The sequence below is a fragment of the Mustela erminea genome, chromosome 14 (assembly GCF_009829155.1).
Source record: "Mustela erminea isolate mMusErm1 chromosome 14, mMusErm1.Pri, whole genome shotgun sequence".
In the NCBI taxonomy this organism is placed as follows: domain Eukaryota; kingdom Metazoa; phylum Chordata; class Mammalia; order Carnivora; family Mustelidae; genus Mustela; species Mustela erminea.
This window is the reverse complement of record NC_045627.1, coordinates 63,858,325-63,872,218: the sequence shown is the minus strand read 5'-3', so window position 1 is coordinate 63,872,218 and position 13,894 is coordinate 63,858,325. Positions and strand designations below refer to the sequence as shown.

Sequence of the window (13,894 nt, the reverse complement as noted above, 5' to 3'; positions counted from 1 at the left end):
TAGAGAGTTACAAAGAACAACTTAATGAAAAAGGCTCTTACCCATTCCCTCTCTACCAGCTCTTCAAACCAGAAGCACCCAGTGTTACTAGGTTTCTTCTCTTGCCTTCCAGAGAGTTTATCATATATCCACAATTACATATATATTTACTCTAGGCCCCAGCCTCCATTTTTTTTTTTTTTTTTAAAATCACACAGGTAGTAGGGAATTATTCAAACTGTTCTACACTAAGTCTCACCCCTGCAACAACAATGTACCTTCCAAGCAGTTCTATGAGCCAGGAATAGAAATGGAAAAAGTATACAGAGAGGGAGAGAACTCAGCCAAAATCAAGGTAATACTGGGTGCTGGCGAAAGCAGCGCAGAATTCGCATTAGTAATCTGACTGGGGAAGGATTCTAGTGCAGACAGGACAGGATCTGGTGAGGGAGGAAAGAATGGGGCTTGTCTGAGTAAGGAGAGGAGAAAAAAGCACCAGGAGATTCTGGGTACATAGAGTTTTAGATTATTTTACCCCTGTCTCACAGAAAGAAATATATTTTACATCGTGACCCAGGATTCGTGTGTGTGTATGTCTGTGCTTTGACTGTGTCCAAATTGCCTGAGATTTTCTTTTCTATGCCATTTATTTCCACAAAGTGCTGAATGTGACCCACACAGTAGATCACATGACCCATTTATGGGTTGTGACCCACAGTTTGAAGGACACTGGAAATTAAGTTGGTGATTGGTGTAGAGTGGGCCCTACAGGGAAGGTCACTGCAGTGAGTGGAGGGCACACATCAGCAGCAGCATGATCATGATAGTTCTGGAAATGTCGATGCGGAAAGGGTGCAAAGGAATAACGCAGAAGAAGAAGGCAGGCAGATATTCAATATGGAGACATTGGAGGTCAGGGCTCCCAAAGTGTCCCGAAGGTCAGGAAGGCAGCCAGCCCCGTCCACTGCCCTGCCCGCTAAGCTGTGGGGACAGGCAGAAGTAAGGCTGCCCCGGAGAGGGCAGCGTGAGAGGGATGTTTATGGGAGAAGTCAAGTTTCTCTCATAGAAAGGAGCAGTAATTAAAGACGTAGATTTAATGTAAATGAAAACTACGTAAAAATAGAGCATTCCATAAGACAGCACATAGAGAATGGAGGTGACATTGAAGAGAAAGCAGTTGGGTTCTGTGGGGGGGTTTCTATCCAGAGCAGCTGGTAGGAAGGGTTAGCAGGCTTGCTAAGTGGGATCAGGTTTTGAGAGAGGACCTCAATCAAGGGTGAGCGGACCTTGAGGAGCAGTACAGGCTGAAGCAGGAAGGACAAAGGAATTGTCAGAGTCATTATGGTGGTTATTAGTTTACAGCTATGTTTTGTTGTTTAATGCTTTAATAAAGAAATACACATGTTACTGTCACAGATTTGGAATTTTTTTAATATTATAGGTATTTTAATATAATAAACTTCATTTATAGTCCTGTGTATTTAGTTCATGCACAAAGAAGAGGTTAGAAACTGCAGCTGTGGAAGGACTCTCTTCCTCACTGTGGTTTTCCCTGGGGCTTAGAGAGTGAGGGGTCCTTACAGTTCTGATCTTATGTGAGGAGCACTTGCAGACACCTGTGCCTGACTGAGAAGGGACTGGAGACGGTTTCTGTGTGTGTGTGTGCTTTAAAAAATAAATATGTGATGACATGATTCTCTGAAATTTTGCTTTAAATAAATATGATTTTGAGCTATTTCATGTAGTGCTCGCTTTGGCAGCACATATACTAAAATTGAGCTATTTCATGTAAATGATAAATTGGGTGATTAGTCTCATTATCGTTTCTTGTGATAGGATTTAATTGATAAAAGTTTGGTTATCCGGCCTGCATGGAGGCTACTGAGAAGAAAGTTACTAAAAACACTCTATGTTTACGTATAATCTGAAGGGCCTGTGTTTCTTGATCACCGGGATGAGCTTGAGGGAACATACAAGGTTTACTGCCAGAATCACGATGAGGCCATTTCACTGCTGGAAATCTACGAGAAGGATGAGAAGATCCAGAAGCATCTTCAGGACTCCTTGGCAGATCTCAAGTAGGAGTTTTGACCCCACTACCCTTTCATCACAATTCTTTAGTTCTGTCTTTGAGAAGTCAGTCAGTCTGTTCATAGGTCTAGACTTCTTATGACATCTGTCTTATTTTAATCATAAATGATATGTTATTATAGGTCCTGTTATGTAACTTGCTCTTATCATATTGCCTTTTCCCTTGAAAATCTTCAGTGCCTTCCCACTTCCTATCTGTTACAAAGTGTTAAGTTAGCATTTCAGGTAAGAAGCAGCCAGGAAGGGGCACCTGGGTGGCTCAGTGGGTTAAGGCCTCTGCTTTTGGCTCAGGTCATGATCCCAGGGTCCTGGGATCAAGCCCCTTAACGGGCTCTCTGCTCAGCAGGGAACCTGCTTCCTCCTCTCTCTGCCTGCCTCTCTGCCTACTTGTGATCTCTGTCTGTCAAATGAATAAAAAAAATCTTAAAAAAAAAAAAGAAGCAGCCAGGGAGATAGTTGGTCCAAACAAGTAAGAACATAGGTAAGAAGACCCAATTTACCTATTTCTGACCTTCAGGTAAGATTCTCCTGGACTTAGGTTATAAGGATACAATATATGTCTGAGTAGATCAAAGTGAAGTTAGGGGCTTAAATAACTCTTTAATGGACTAGACATGCCTCCATAGATATTCATGATTTCCCTTTATCCCCTGTGATTTTTGTTTTTTGTCTGCCCAAGTAACAGGCATTACTTGAACTAATATATTCTCTGAAGAATGTGAGAATCGGCATTTAGCATTCCCTCTAAGCAGTTGTCTGTTTTTTTTTCATGCTCGCTGCCCTGTAGGAGCCTATACACAGAATGGTAAGCTCATTTCTTTGTTTTCTTCCCTTATAGACAGAAACCTAGAAGTAGACCTTTGCTGTATTTTTCTCCATAGCGCTTACCACAAAATGATACTTTGCTTGTTGCCTGTCTCCTTCCACTGCTAAATCCCTAGCACCTACCACAGTACCTGGTATTTATTAAGGTGCCTAGAAAATATTTGCTGAATGAATGAGATTGGAATGGAGAGCGAGAGAACAGAGCTATATTTAAGAATCACGACCATTACCAATAGGCCCTGTGTTATTGACATTTGATTAAAAGTCTTTTTCCTTTTGTATTAGGGGATGCACAAATTACATTAATCTGGGATCCTTCCTCATCAAACCGGTCCAGAGAGTGATGCGCTACCCCCTGCTGCTCATGGAGCTGCTGAATTCCACCCCAGAATCCCACCCTGATAAGGTGCCCTTAACCAGTGCAGTCCTTGCGGTCAAGGAGATCAACGTGAACATTAATGAATATAAACGTCGCAAGGACCTGGGTAAGAAAAGCATACTTGCTGAGAAGGAGGTATGCCCTTGACAATGCTGTCTTCCTCAAAAGAATTACTCCTTCACCAGGGATGGGCAAGGCAGGGGCTGTAGAAACGGTGGCAGAATGGGGGGAAATGGGCTATGAAAAAGCAAGCAAGAACATAAAATACAACTGTGGAATATTGGAAGTAAGGCGCCTGTGATCGAGCTTGTAGCAATGAGTCTTTCCAAAGGATACGGAGAGTGGCTCATTCAGGCGCGGGTAAGTACTTTCTCCACTCATGGAAGGCCAGCCTTTTCAACGCTTAGGCTTGTTTTCCTGCATCTTGTGTTGGATGTTTTACTATATCCACTATATCCACTATATTACTATATCCACTATATCCACTCAGGTTAGGACTTCTCCTCTTCTTTCAGGAAACCCCAGTTTGCCCATGATGCTTCTCTGGCCTGAGCTCCGCCCCCAATGCTGTGTAGTCAGTTGTAAACCACCCAGCGCTTTCTTTATAATGTGGAAGGAATTGAACCATATCTTTTCTCTTTCATCAGACCTCTCATGAGGCTCTCATTTGAACCCCCGATGAGTACAGCATGGTGACCATGTTAAACGGATTTGTTAGTCACACCCTCAAGAAATCTATAATGTAGTATAACCTCTTTCTCTACCTTCTACGCACTGCAACACCCACATTGTTATGTAGTGTTGACTGTGCTTTTAAAACCCTCAGGCCTGCTAGCCTTTTGTCTTGGTTTAAAATTTATTTATTTATTTATTTTTAAAGATTTTATGTATTTATTTGAGAGAGAGAGTGAGAGAGCATGAAGTGGGGAGGGTCAGAGGGAGAAGTAGACTCCCTGCTGAGTGGGGAGCCTGATGTGGGGCTCCATCCGGAGACCCTGGGATTGTGACCTGAACTAAAGGCAGATGCTTAACCAAATGAGCCACCCAGGCGCCCCCCCCTTTCTTAACATATAACATAGTATGTATTACTGATTTCAGAGGTAGAGTTCAGTGATTCATCAGTCTTATATAATGCACAGTCCTCATGACATCAAGTACCCTCCTCAGGGCGCCTGGCTGGCTCAGTGGGTTAAGCCTCTGCCTTTCGCTCAGGTCATGATCTCGGTCCTGGGATCGAGTCCCGCATTGGGCTCTCTGCTCAGTAGGGAGCCTGCTTCCCCCCCCTTTGCCTGCCTCTCTGCCTACTTGTGATCTCTCTCTGTCAAATAAATAAATAAAATCTTTAAAAAAAAAAAAAAAAGGTACCCTCCTTAATGTCCATCACCCAGTTACCCATCCCCCCACCCAACCTCCTTCAGCAACCCTGTTTGTTTCCTAAAATTAGGAGTCTTCTGTGGTTTGTCTCCCTCTCTGCTTCGTATCTCCTAATGTGATGTCGTCTTCATCTCCTACAACAACAACGTATACCTTTGTAGCACCACCCTGTCTTCTCCCTGTGACCATGTCTCCAGACTTTTCTAGAGATTGTGCCTAAGATATGACACAGTAATTGGTCACATGACTCCCATATAGTATTTTACTATGTGAGACAATTGCATAGAAATATCTCGTTTGTACATGAGACCATTTAAGATGGTCTTATAAAGCAAGTAGTGTTCCTTCCTACATTTCATTGGAGAAGAAAATGAGGCTCAGAGGAGTTAAGTGACTTCTGGGAGGCCACACCTTGATGAAATGATGGACCCAGGCATTGAGCTCAAAGGTGTCCTGGACTCCAGATCTTGACTCTTCTCCCGACCCCTTGCTCCCTTTCCTCCTAACCACCTCTAGTCTGCACCATCTCTAGCTTCGTCAAGTAGCCTGTCTCTCCATAACGGTGACTTGCATTCATGTGTTGTCTCTACTCAGCTATAAGCTCATTGAAAACAAGCACTAGCTGTAGTTTGGGTTGTTGATCTCATTTTGTGGCTCATGTTGTAGCCTGTCCATGCTCAGAGAAGGGCTTTCTTGACTCACTCCCTAGTCCTCAAGTACCGAAAGGGCGATGAAGACAGCCTCATGGAGAAGATTTCCAAACTGAACATCCATTCCATCATCAAGAAATCCAACCGCGTAAGCAGTCACCTAAAGCACCTGACCGGCTTCGCTCCACAGGTGAGATTCCCACCGTTGAAGGCTTGGTGCATCTTCAGCAGCATTTTGGGGTTCCACATCGTGGGCTTCCTGCATGGTGTCATGTGGCATGATTCCCCTTTTAGTACTTCTTTCAGTGTTTGCCCTGGGGTGGATACAGGGCCCGGCAGCTCCTGTGCACAGGAATCCTCACACCCAGCCCTGCCCCCCGTGCCCTGCGGAGCAGCTTACAGCGTGTGCAGAGGCTAACTGGGAGGCCTAGTCGGTCATGGTATAATAGTCATTGTGGTTTTAGACGCCCGGGAGGAGCTTGTGACATATTTGGAGAGACCAAATTGAAGACATGAAGCTAGAAGGGATTTAAGAGGTCACCGTAGTTCCACACAACTGTCACAAATTTTAAAAATGTGAAATGTGAGAAATTGAGTCATTGGGAAGCGTTTGTCCACATCCCTGAGAGTGCATCACAGACTTCATTGTCCAGCTTACGTGCAGCCCGCGGCCAGTGGGGAGCAGCGGCTAGTAAACAATCAGTTGCCCAGTGTTGCAGTGTGTTCTTGGTATGCCCTAGTACTTAGGAAGATAGGAGTTGCAGGAGAACGAGCTTCGTGTGGACAAGAGATTTAATCCAGGCTCAAAGAAAGGGGCTTTAGCATAGGGACAGAAGAGGACATTCCAGGCAAGGGGACAGCTCGAGACAATGCACCCGGGTGAACGAATGTGGTCACTGGGGCAGGGAGAGAGCACCCTGACAAGAGCAAAGCTCATCTTCCCATCAGGAGCAGGAGGAGTTAAGGTGAGAAGGCAGGACGGCCCACTTGTATTTTGGCGCTCTTTCAAGGTCATGTAGAGGTATTTAACTCAAGTATGATTTGGGGAAACATCAAAGGCTTGAAATTTGGAGAAAAGATATTTTTAAGAAAGATACTTTTGCCAATAGGATAGATTGAAGGAGAATCCAGATCGGCTAATAGCACTTGTTTATTTTGAACAGATCAAAGATGAAGCGTTTGAAGAAACAGAAAAGAACTTCCGAATGCAAGAAAGATTGATCAAATCATTTATCCGAGACCTGTCTCTCTACCTGCAGCATATCCGGGTGAGAGAAGGCGCTGCCCTGCTTAGAATCACACAAGCTGGAATTCTGTTTTCCTGCTTGTCCACCTACTGTGGGATGCATGTTGAATAATTTGAACTCAGATGACCACTGACCCCTGACATACTTGTTCCTGGGGGTCCTGTACGTTATTTAAGAGGTGACAGCGTTTGGAAGATGAGCACACTCAATCTGAATTCTAGAGCAGGCCGCTCCTTCCCCCCTCTCGCTTTCACCGACCTCCCCACCACCTTTTTCTTACCGTCCCCTCTGTCCAGTTGTTTGTGAAGCACTTGGCACAAGTTCATTTTGTCAAGATCATTTCGAAGATTGAATAGTATGAGAATGGTTCCCATTGGAGGCATGTGTTCTCATAATAATGTTAATGTCCATCTAATTTAGTTGCCATATACGAGGCCTCCAAAGCTGTTAGAATCATGAATGGGTCTGGAGAGCTGGAGGGGCTGAGGAGGTCAGGAGGTGTTTGCTTCTCAGTCAGAGGTGGGACTAGACTCCTTTCTGTTCGGGTATCTCCTCCTCCTATGGGCTTCACAGAATGGTGTTTATGTAAGCATATCATGTACCCCTGTCCTTCACACATGACATCTCTTCCTATGAAACCGTTTTCTTAAAGAAAGAGCCTCTGCTTGCTTAAAAACAAAAACAAAAATTCAGGAAAATGGTACAAATTCAAAAGGTACCAAAGGGATAAGTAAATTTAATTTTTTAAAAAAAATATTTTATTTATTTATTCGACAGAGAGAGAGAGGATCACAAGTAGACAGAGAAGCAGGCGGGGGTGGGGGGGATGCGGGCTCCCTGCTGAGCAGAGAGCCCGATGCGGGGCTCAATCCCAGGACCCTGAGACCGTGACCTGAGCCGAAGGCAGAGGATTAACCCACTGAGCCACCCAGGCGCCCTCTTATCCCAAAGGGATAAGTAAAAAGTGGAAATAATTCTTCCTCCAACCCGTCTCCTAGGCACCCTCTAGAGACACAATCTGCATTTATCAGATTCTCCTCTCATTGGAGATAATCGTGTGTGTGTGTAAGAGAGAGGGAAAGGTACACACTGTTGAGCATCTTGGGTTTTGCACATGGTAGTATTTTGGAAGTCATTCTAGACCTGTGCACACAGAACTGCCTTTTTTTTTTTTTTTTTTTTTTTTAAACAACTCCATAGTATTTAATGATACAGGTGTGCCACAACATGTTTAACTTGTCTCCCATTGATGGACATTTATTTGTAGTTGGCAAATGATTAGATATATTGGCCCAAGATAAATCACAGATACATCATTTTCTGATCTGTGAGAGTATATCTGAACACCAGAGGACTAGATGTGCTGAGCGGAATCATAGCGCATGTACACATTGTACCAGGGAAGACTCCCTATTGGTCGTGTAAGAAAGGATTTCCCCTATCCCTTACTAACACACGGTGTTTCCAAATCAAAATGTCTTCTCTTTGAAAGATAGGTTAAAAATGCAATTTCCACATAGTTTAAGTTTGGATTCCTTATGAATGAAGTTGAGGATATTTTCCTATCTTTAAGTCATTATATTCCTTTTTCTGTTCATTTATCTATATCTTGAGGCCCTTATTTATTTATTTGATTTATTTATTTGATGATCCTTCTCTTATTGATTATACTTATTGACAGTACTTCTGCATTGTTGGAGAAAATAGAAGAGGCCTTTGTGTATGAGATAGCTTACCGCTATTTCTCCCTCAGTTTGTTGACTTTTGAGTTTGCTTCAGTGTTTTCTCCATGTTGAAAATGTTTAGGTTTGCATGGTCTGAACTTTTCTTTTATGGCATCATAGGCCTATGTCATACTTGAAAAGTTCTTTGCTCTTCCAAGGTAATAAGTATCACCCAGGTTTTAGTATTTTTATTATTTCATTTTTTAAAAGTTGAAGTCATTGATATACTTGGAATTTAGTGTATAAGGTTGAGGTAGGGATCCAGTGTGATTTTTTTTCATACCTGCTTTTTCAGTTATCATCATTTATTAAATAATCCCTATGATTTGAAATGCTCCCTACATTTCCTACATGCCCCTAAGTAGCAAAACCCTCTCCCTTCATGTTTTAAGTATGTAATTATTTAAAAATTAGGGTTTATAAGACTTTTTAAGAGCACATTGGCTTAAAGTGAGAGATTTGGCAAAAACAGTGTTGATACAACTCCCAAGTATAGTCCCTGGTCTAGGACTTTGCCTTATAGTTCCTCTACTTTCAGTACCCTCCTATTGGGTGTTTTTACCCCATGTTTTCTTTTTAAAGATTTTATTTATTTATTTGACAGGGAGAGTGCAAGATCAGAAGTAGCCAGAGAGGCAGGCAGAGAGAGAGGAGGAAGCAGGCTCCCTACTAATCAGAGAGCCCAATGTGGGGCTTGATCCCAGGACCCCGAGATCATGACCTGAGCTAAAGGCAGAGGCATAACCTTGAAGGCAGAGCCACCCAGGCGCCCCACGCCCTATGTTTTCTAAGTGTGTAGCAAGCATATACCCGAGTCTCCAGCTCTTAAAAGGCCTATCTCCATGGTAGTGGGTGAGCTATAATGGAACAGACACAGCCATTGATGGGCAGGTCAATTTGGTTCTGACTACTAACCAGAAATGAAGGGAGAGGACGTCGAACGGTTTCATCACTGACATAAAATGAAAAGCCCTGCCACATAAAATTAGCTGGATCCACGGAGAGAGAGCAAGCTGGCAAGAACACAAGCTGAGGGACATTGATTATATGTGGTATCTACTTTGGCATGTAGTCTACTATTTTGAGATTTCACCCCATTATTTTTAAAGATTTTATTTATTTTACAGAGATCACAAGTGGGCAGAGCAGCAGGTGAGGTGGGGCAGAGCAGGGAGTAGGGAGCAGACTCTCTGCTAAGCAGACAGCCCGATGTGGGGCTCGATCCCAGGACTTTGGGATTATGACCTGAGCTGAAGGCAGAGGCTTAACCCACTGAGCCACCCAGGTGCCCCATTCAGCATTGTTTAAAAGAAAATGAGAGGACATCACTTTTCACATTTATTCTCCCACTCAGGAGGAATTAGGAAGATGACACAATCTCTCCTTCTGACAAAACACCATGTCTACACATACAGGCATAGGACTTAAATACAAGAGGTCTGCCAACATCATAAAATAAAATGTAAAGTCAAACTGATGTATGAGGCACTGCTGTTTTTGCGCTTAAGGACTTTATTTGCCCTTGAAATCTATGAATGGGAGTTTGGGGTACATTTAGATTTTATTTGGGTTAATATCAAAATAATAGACCTTCCCCTAACTTCAACTAAAAAAGAAGAGAACCCAGCATTGTTTAAGTAGCCAGAGAAAACAGCCTGGGATTTAAAATGTGTCAGGATCCGTCAGGAACAGTTTACTATTGCATTTATTTATTTATTCATTTACTCAGCATGTGATAATTGAGTCAGCAAACAAAACAGACAAAAATCGCTGCCCTCTTGGAGCTTACGAATTTTCAGGGAGTTGGGGGGTGGGTGGAAGTAGAGTCAGTGAGCAAACATTAGTAAGTGATCTTGTCTGCAGCGACAAAGGACAGAGCAGTCAGGTGTGTCTGAGTACAGGAAAGGGGGCTGTAATCTGCGTAGGGTCCTGGCCAGCTGTTGAAGAAGGTGACACCATGAGCTAACGCTTGCAGGAGGAGAGGTGATCGCTCCTTATCACGATCCTGCAGGAATCATTTTGGGCTCAAGTTGGGAACATAAAGGAATGCTAAAGAGCTGAAAAACCGTCACCACCTTTTCCTAAGAGTCTTAGGCTTTTCTCTGTGCCTCATAAATCACAATTGATAGGAGTGTCCTTATTTCAAAGCTAAAATACTGTGCTAGAGAGAAAATTTTTAATTTTTTAAATTAAATTTTGTCCCATTCTGCTAACAGGGATGAATGGTAAAGGCCAGAAAGTTCAGCCTGTCTTACCGCATTTGTTTCTAACCGGCTCCAGGAATCGGCGTGTGTGAAAGTGGTGGCCGCCGTGAGCATGTGGGATGTGTGCATGGAGAAGGGACACAGAGACTTGGAGCAGTTTGAGAAGGTGCATCGCTACATCAGTGACCAGCTCTTCACAAATTTCGTAAGTGACTCTTCCTTCAACCCTTTTTTCGTAGGGTGGCCTTCTTCCCAGGGTTCTCAAGGACCCGCTCTGTGGAAAAGTTAATTCCACAGAGACATACCATGTGCCTCAGGAATACCAGTCATCCTCTGGCTCCATCCGTATCAGGGTTTTATATTCAGAACAATGGCTTTTAATTAGTTAAAAGGACAGGTTGGGCCTCTGGTATTCAAAGAGAATTTTTTATAGCTTGTGATCAGTCAGGTTTGAGGAGACAGAGGCAAACTGGGAAATTTCATCTGGTATCACTGTTGATAACTCTGAAGAAAAAGGAAACTGTAGGAGCCCTAACTTAGAAAGGAATATTTAGTAGTTTCAACGTTAACCAATGGATCTTTGAAATGGCATGTGCTTCCTTATAAAGATGGTACTAAAGGCCAAATTGCTCTGGCAGTTCTAAATATAGATATGGGATTGTTTGATGGTGAGGAGAAAGAGATGAGTGGGGTTTGAAGGTTTCTTGGAAATTTCTGGATGGTTTCAGGCTGAAGAACGTATTCATTCACATTTGAGGAACATACAGGTGTTCTCACCAGTAGCATCTTACTGAAAGTAACATACTAAGTCCCTATTTATGTTCTTTACGTGACAGTATCCTGCCCCTCGATGTCTGTCCTTCTAGAACAAATTAAAGAGAAAAATCTTTTGAAAAGTAGAAGCAGGTGTTAACAAGTAGTTATGATTAGAAAAGGTATGGTGGGTGTATGAAGGCTTCTCCCCCTCAGACTTCTGCAACAAGTATCTCTTGGGTTAAATTTGATCCGTGTAGACCTGTGTACTAAGCTGTGATACCGGGCAGATGACCCATTATCCACGGTGGCGCTAAGGCAGGCTCAGCACATTTTGCAGACTCTAGCGAGTGCATATGGTTTGTGAAGGTTATACATTGAGAAGTTTTTATAAAATGTGTGAGTCTGTCTGGCGTTGGGTAAGTAGAACGCGTTGGACCTGCGTGGGTTTCCATTGTGCGGGAGGAGCAAAGCAGGCGCTGCAGGATATCACAGATCGGCCCGTCGGGTGTTTCAGGGAAGGACACATATCCGCGGTGACGGGTGGTCACTGGACTTACTGTGCGATTCTAGCCTCAGTAAATACAAACCCGGATAAATACAAAGTAAATACAATTTACAAAGTAAATACAAACGTTGTCTGCCCCAACCTGATGCTTGGTTAAAACCCCGAAATAGGGGATCTGGAAGGGCTGAGCCTTGTGGTTGTCTTGTCCCCACAGAAGGAGAGGACGGAGCGGCTGGTCATCTCTCCCCTCAATCAGCTGCTGAGCATGTTCACGGGGCCACACAAGCTGGTGCAGAAGCGCTTCGACAAGCTGCTGGACTTCTACAACTGCACGGAGCGGGCGGAGAAGCTGAAGGACAAGAAGACCCTGGAGGAGCTGCAGTCGGCCCGGAACAACTACGAGGCCCTGAACGCGCAGCTGCTGGACGAGCTGCCCAAGTTCCACCAGTACGCGCGGGGGCTGCTCACCAACTGCGTCCACGGCTACGCCCAGGCCCACTGTGACTTTGTGCGCGGGGCGCTGGAGCAGCTCCAGCCGCTGCTGTCGGTGCGTGAGCCACCCACCCTCCCCTCCGCGTCCCGCCCCCCAACCTCCGGCCTGGGAGAGGGGTCACAGGCTCTCCCAGTGTCCTGGGAGTGCACGTGTGGGGTGCCTGAGAAAGTCTTCCCGCTGGAGAGATTAAAGAGGGCCCTGGGTCAGGCCCGTCCCACCTGGAATTTCCTGGCCCTTGCCTGTGTCTGGGGCTTCCAAGCGGCTCTTTCCACCCTGCAGAGTCTCAGAGTGGTGGAGAGCCACCGGCTGGGCCTGCTGGCAGGGCCGCGGGACCCACATCGGCAAGCCTGGGTCCTCCATCCATGGTCATTCTCTCTCTCTCTCTCTCTCAATCTCTCTCTCTCTCTCTCTGCCCCACCCGCCGACTCCAGTTACTTAAAGTTGCTGGCAGAGAGGGCAACCTGATTGCCATCTTCCACGAAGAGCACAGCAGGGTCCTACAGCAGCTCCAAGTTTTCACCTTCTTCCCGGAGTCACTTCCTGCCTCCAGGAAGCCCTTTGAGAGGAAGACCATGGACCGCCAGTCGGCGCGGAAACCGCTCCTGGGCCTGGTGAGTGCGGGGGTTTGGGCCCAGCCTGGTCGGCGACGCCCCCTGTGTCCCAGAGCAGGCCGCTTAGCCTGGTTCTCAGCTAATGGACGCAGGTATCATACTGACATCAACGAGTTATTATGACGTTCAGACAGGCTCGTATGCGTAAAGCACTTAGAAATGGTCTGGCCCAGAGCTAGCATGGCACAGGGAAGCTGTCTTCATTGTTACTGCTGATGCACCCAGCTTCGGCCACAGAGGAGTGCTTTCACAGGAGTTTAAATATCTTATCGTAATTGAGGATAAAGTTCATGGAGTTCTCACATCTGTCGTGGGCTCCTGCAGGCAATGTCCCTGAGCATCAGGGTGGGTAATGGTAGTGACCGCCAGTAGCTTTTTTACACTCGATATGTCGGTCAGAACAGCTTCTGAAAAGCATTCTCAGATCTTAGTCTATCCAGTGAATGGAGTTTGCAAAGGACTATATTAATACTTTGATCAGTTAATTAAGGAAACTGATTTAAGGGTATGTTAATTCTGCCAGGCTTACCCATGTTCAATCATGTATTGGAAAAGGTAATAGGGTGGCTCAGTCCGTTGGGCATCTGCTCAGGTCATTCCGCTCAGGTCATGATCCCGGGGTCCTGGGATCAGGTCCTGCATCAGGCCCCCCACTGAGGGGGGCTCTGCTACTCCCTCTCCCTCTGTCTGCTGCTCTCCCTGCTTGTGTGCTCTGTCAAATAAATAAAAATAAAATCTTAAAAAAAAAAAGTAATTATCTGATACATGGCCAAATTGTTCATGGCTGACTGCTTTTCTACCCAAAGTAGCATTCTTTTAGAACTCATTTCCAAAGTAGGATGAGATACACCAGATTATATGGGGCCATAATTGGAAAGATTATTGATCTCTCTTGACAACACATTGCTCCGTATAATCTCATAGGCGTTAATTTATATTACCTTAAAAGGGAAAATCAAATTTATTATTACTTTTATTTATTTCTAATTTTTACAAATCATAATTGTTTTTATAGATGGGGAAGTCAAGATAAGGAAAGTCTCAGTTTATTTTTTT

At 44.5% G+C, this 13,894-nt stretch overlaps 1 protein-coding gene across 3 annotated transcripts in view; it reads left to right on the top strand.

The window, feature by feature from the left end:
• The window catches only part of DNMBP (dynamin binding protein), a 101,895-nt gene that overhangs the window by 82,105 nt on the left and 5,896 nt on the right, over positions 1-13,894 (top strand). For all 3 annotated transcript variants that reach the window (XM_032312391.1, XM_032312392.1, XM_032312393.1), the window contains 8 exons: positions 1,910-2,057; positions 2,858-2,875; positions 3,181-3,380; positions 5,358-5,488; positions 6,462-6,566; positions 10,550-10,678; positions 11,949-12,281; positions 12,659-12,838. In XM_032312391.1, the coding sequence (XP_032168282.1) occupies positions 1,910-2,057; positions 2,858-2,875; positions 3,181-3,380; positions 5,358-5,488; positions 6,462-6,566; positions 10,550-10,678; positions 11,949-12,281; positions 12,659-12,838 (1,244 nt within the window). The remainder of the gene's footprint in view (positions 1-1,909; positions 2,058-2,857; positions 2,876-3,180; positions 3,381-5,357; positions 5,489-6,461; positions 6,567-10,549; positions 10,679-11,948; positions 12,282-12,658; positions 12,839-13,894) is intronic.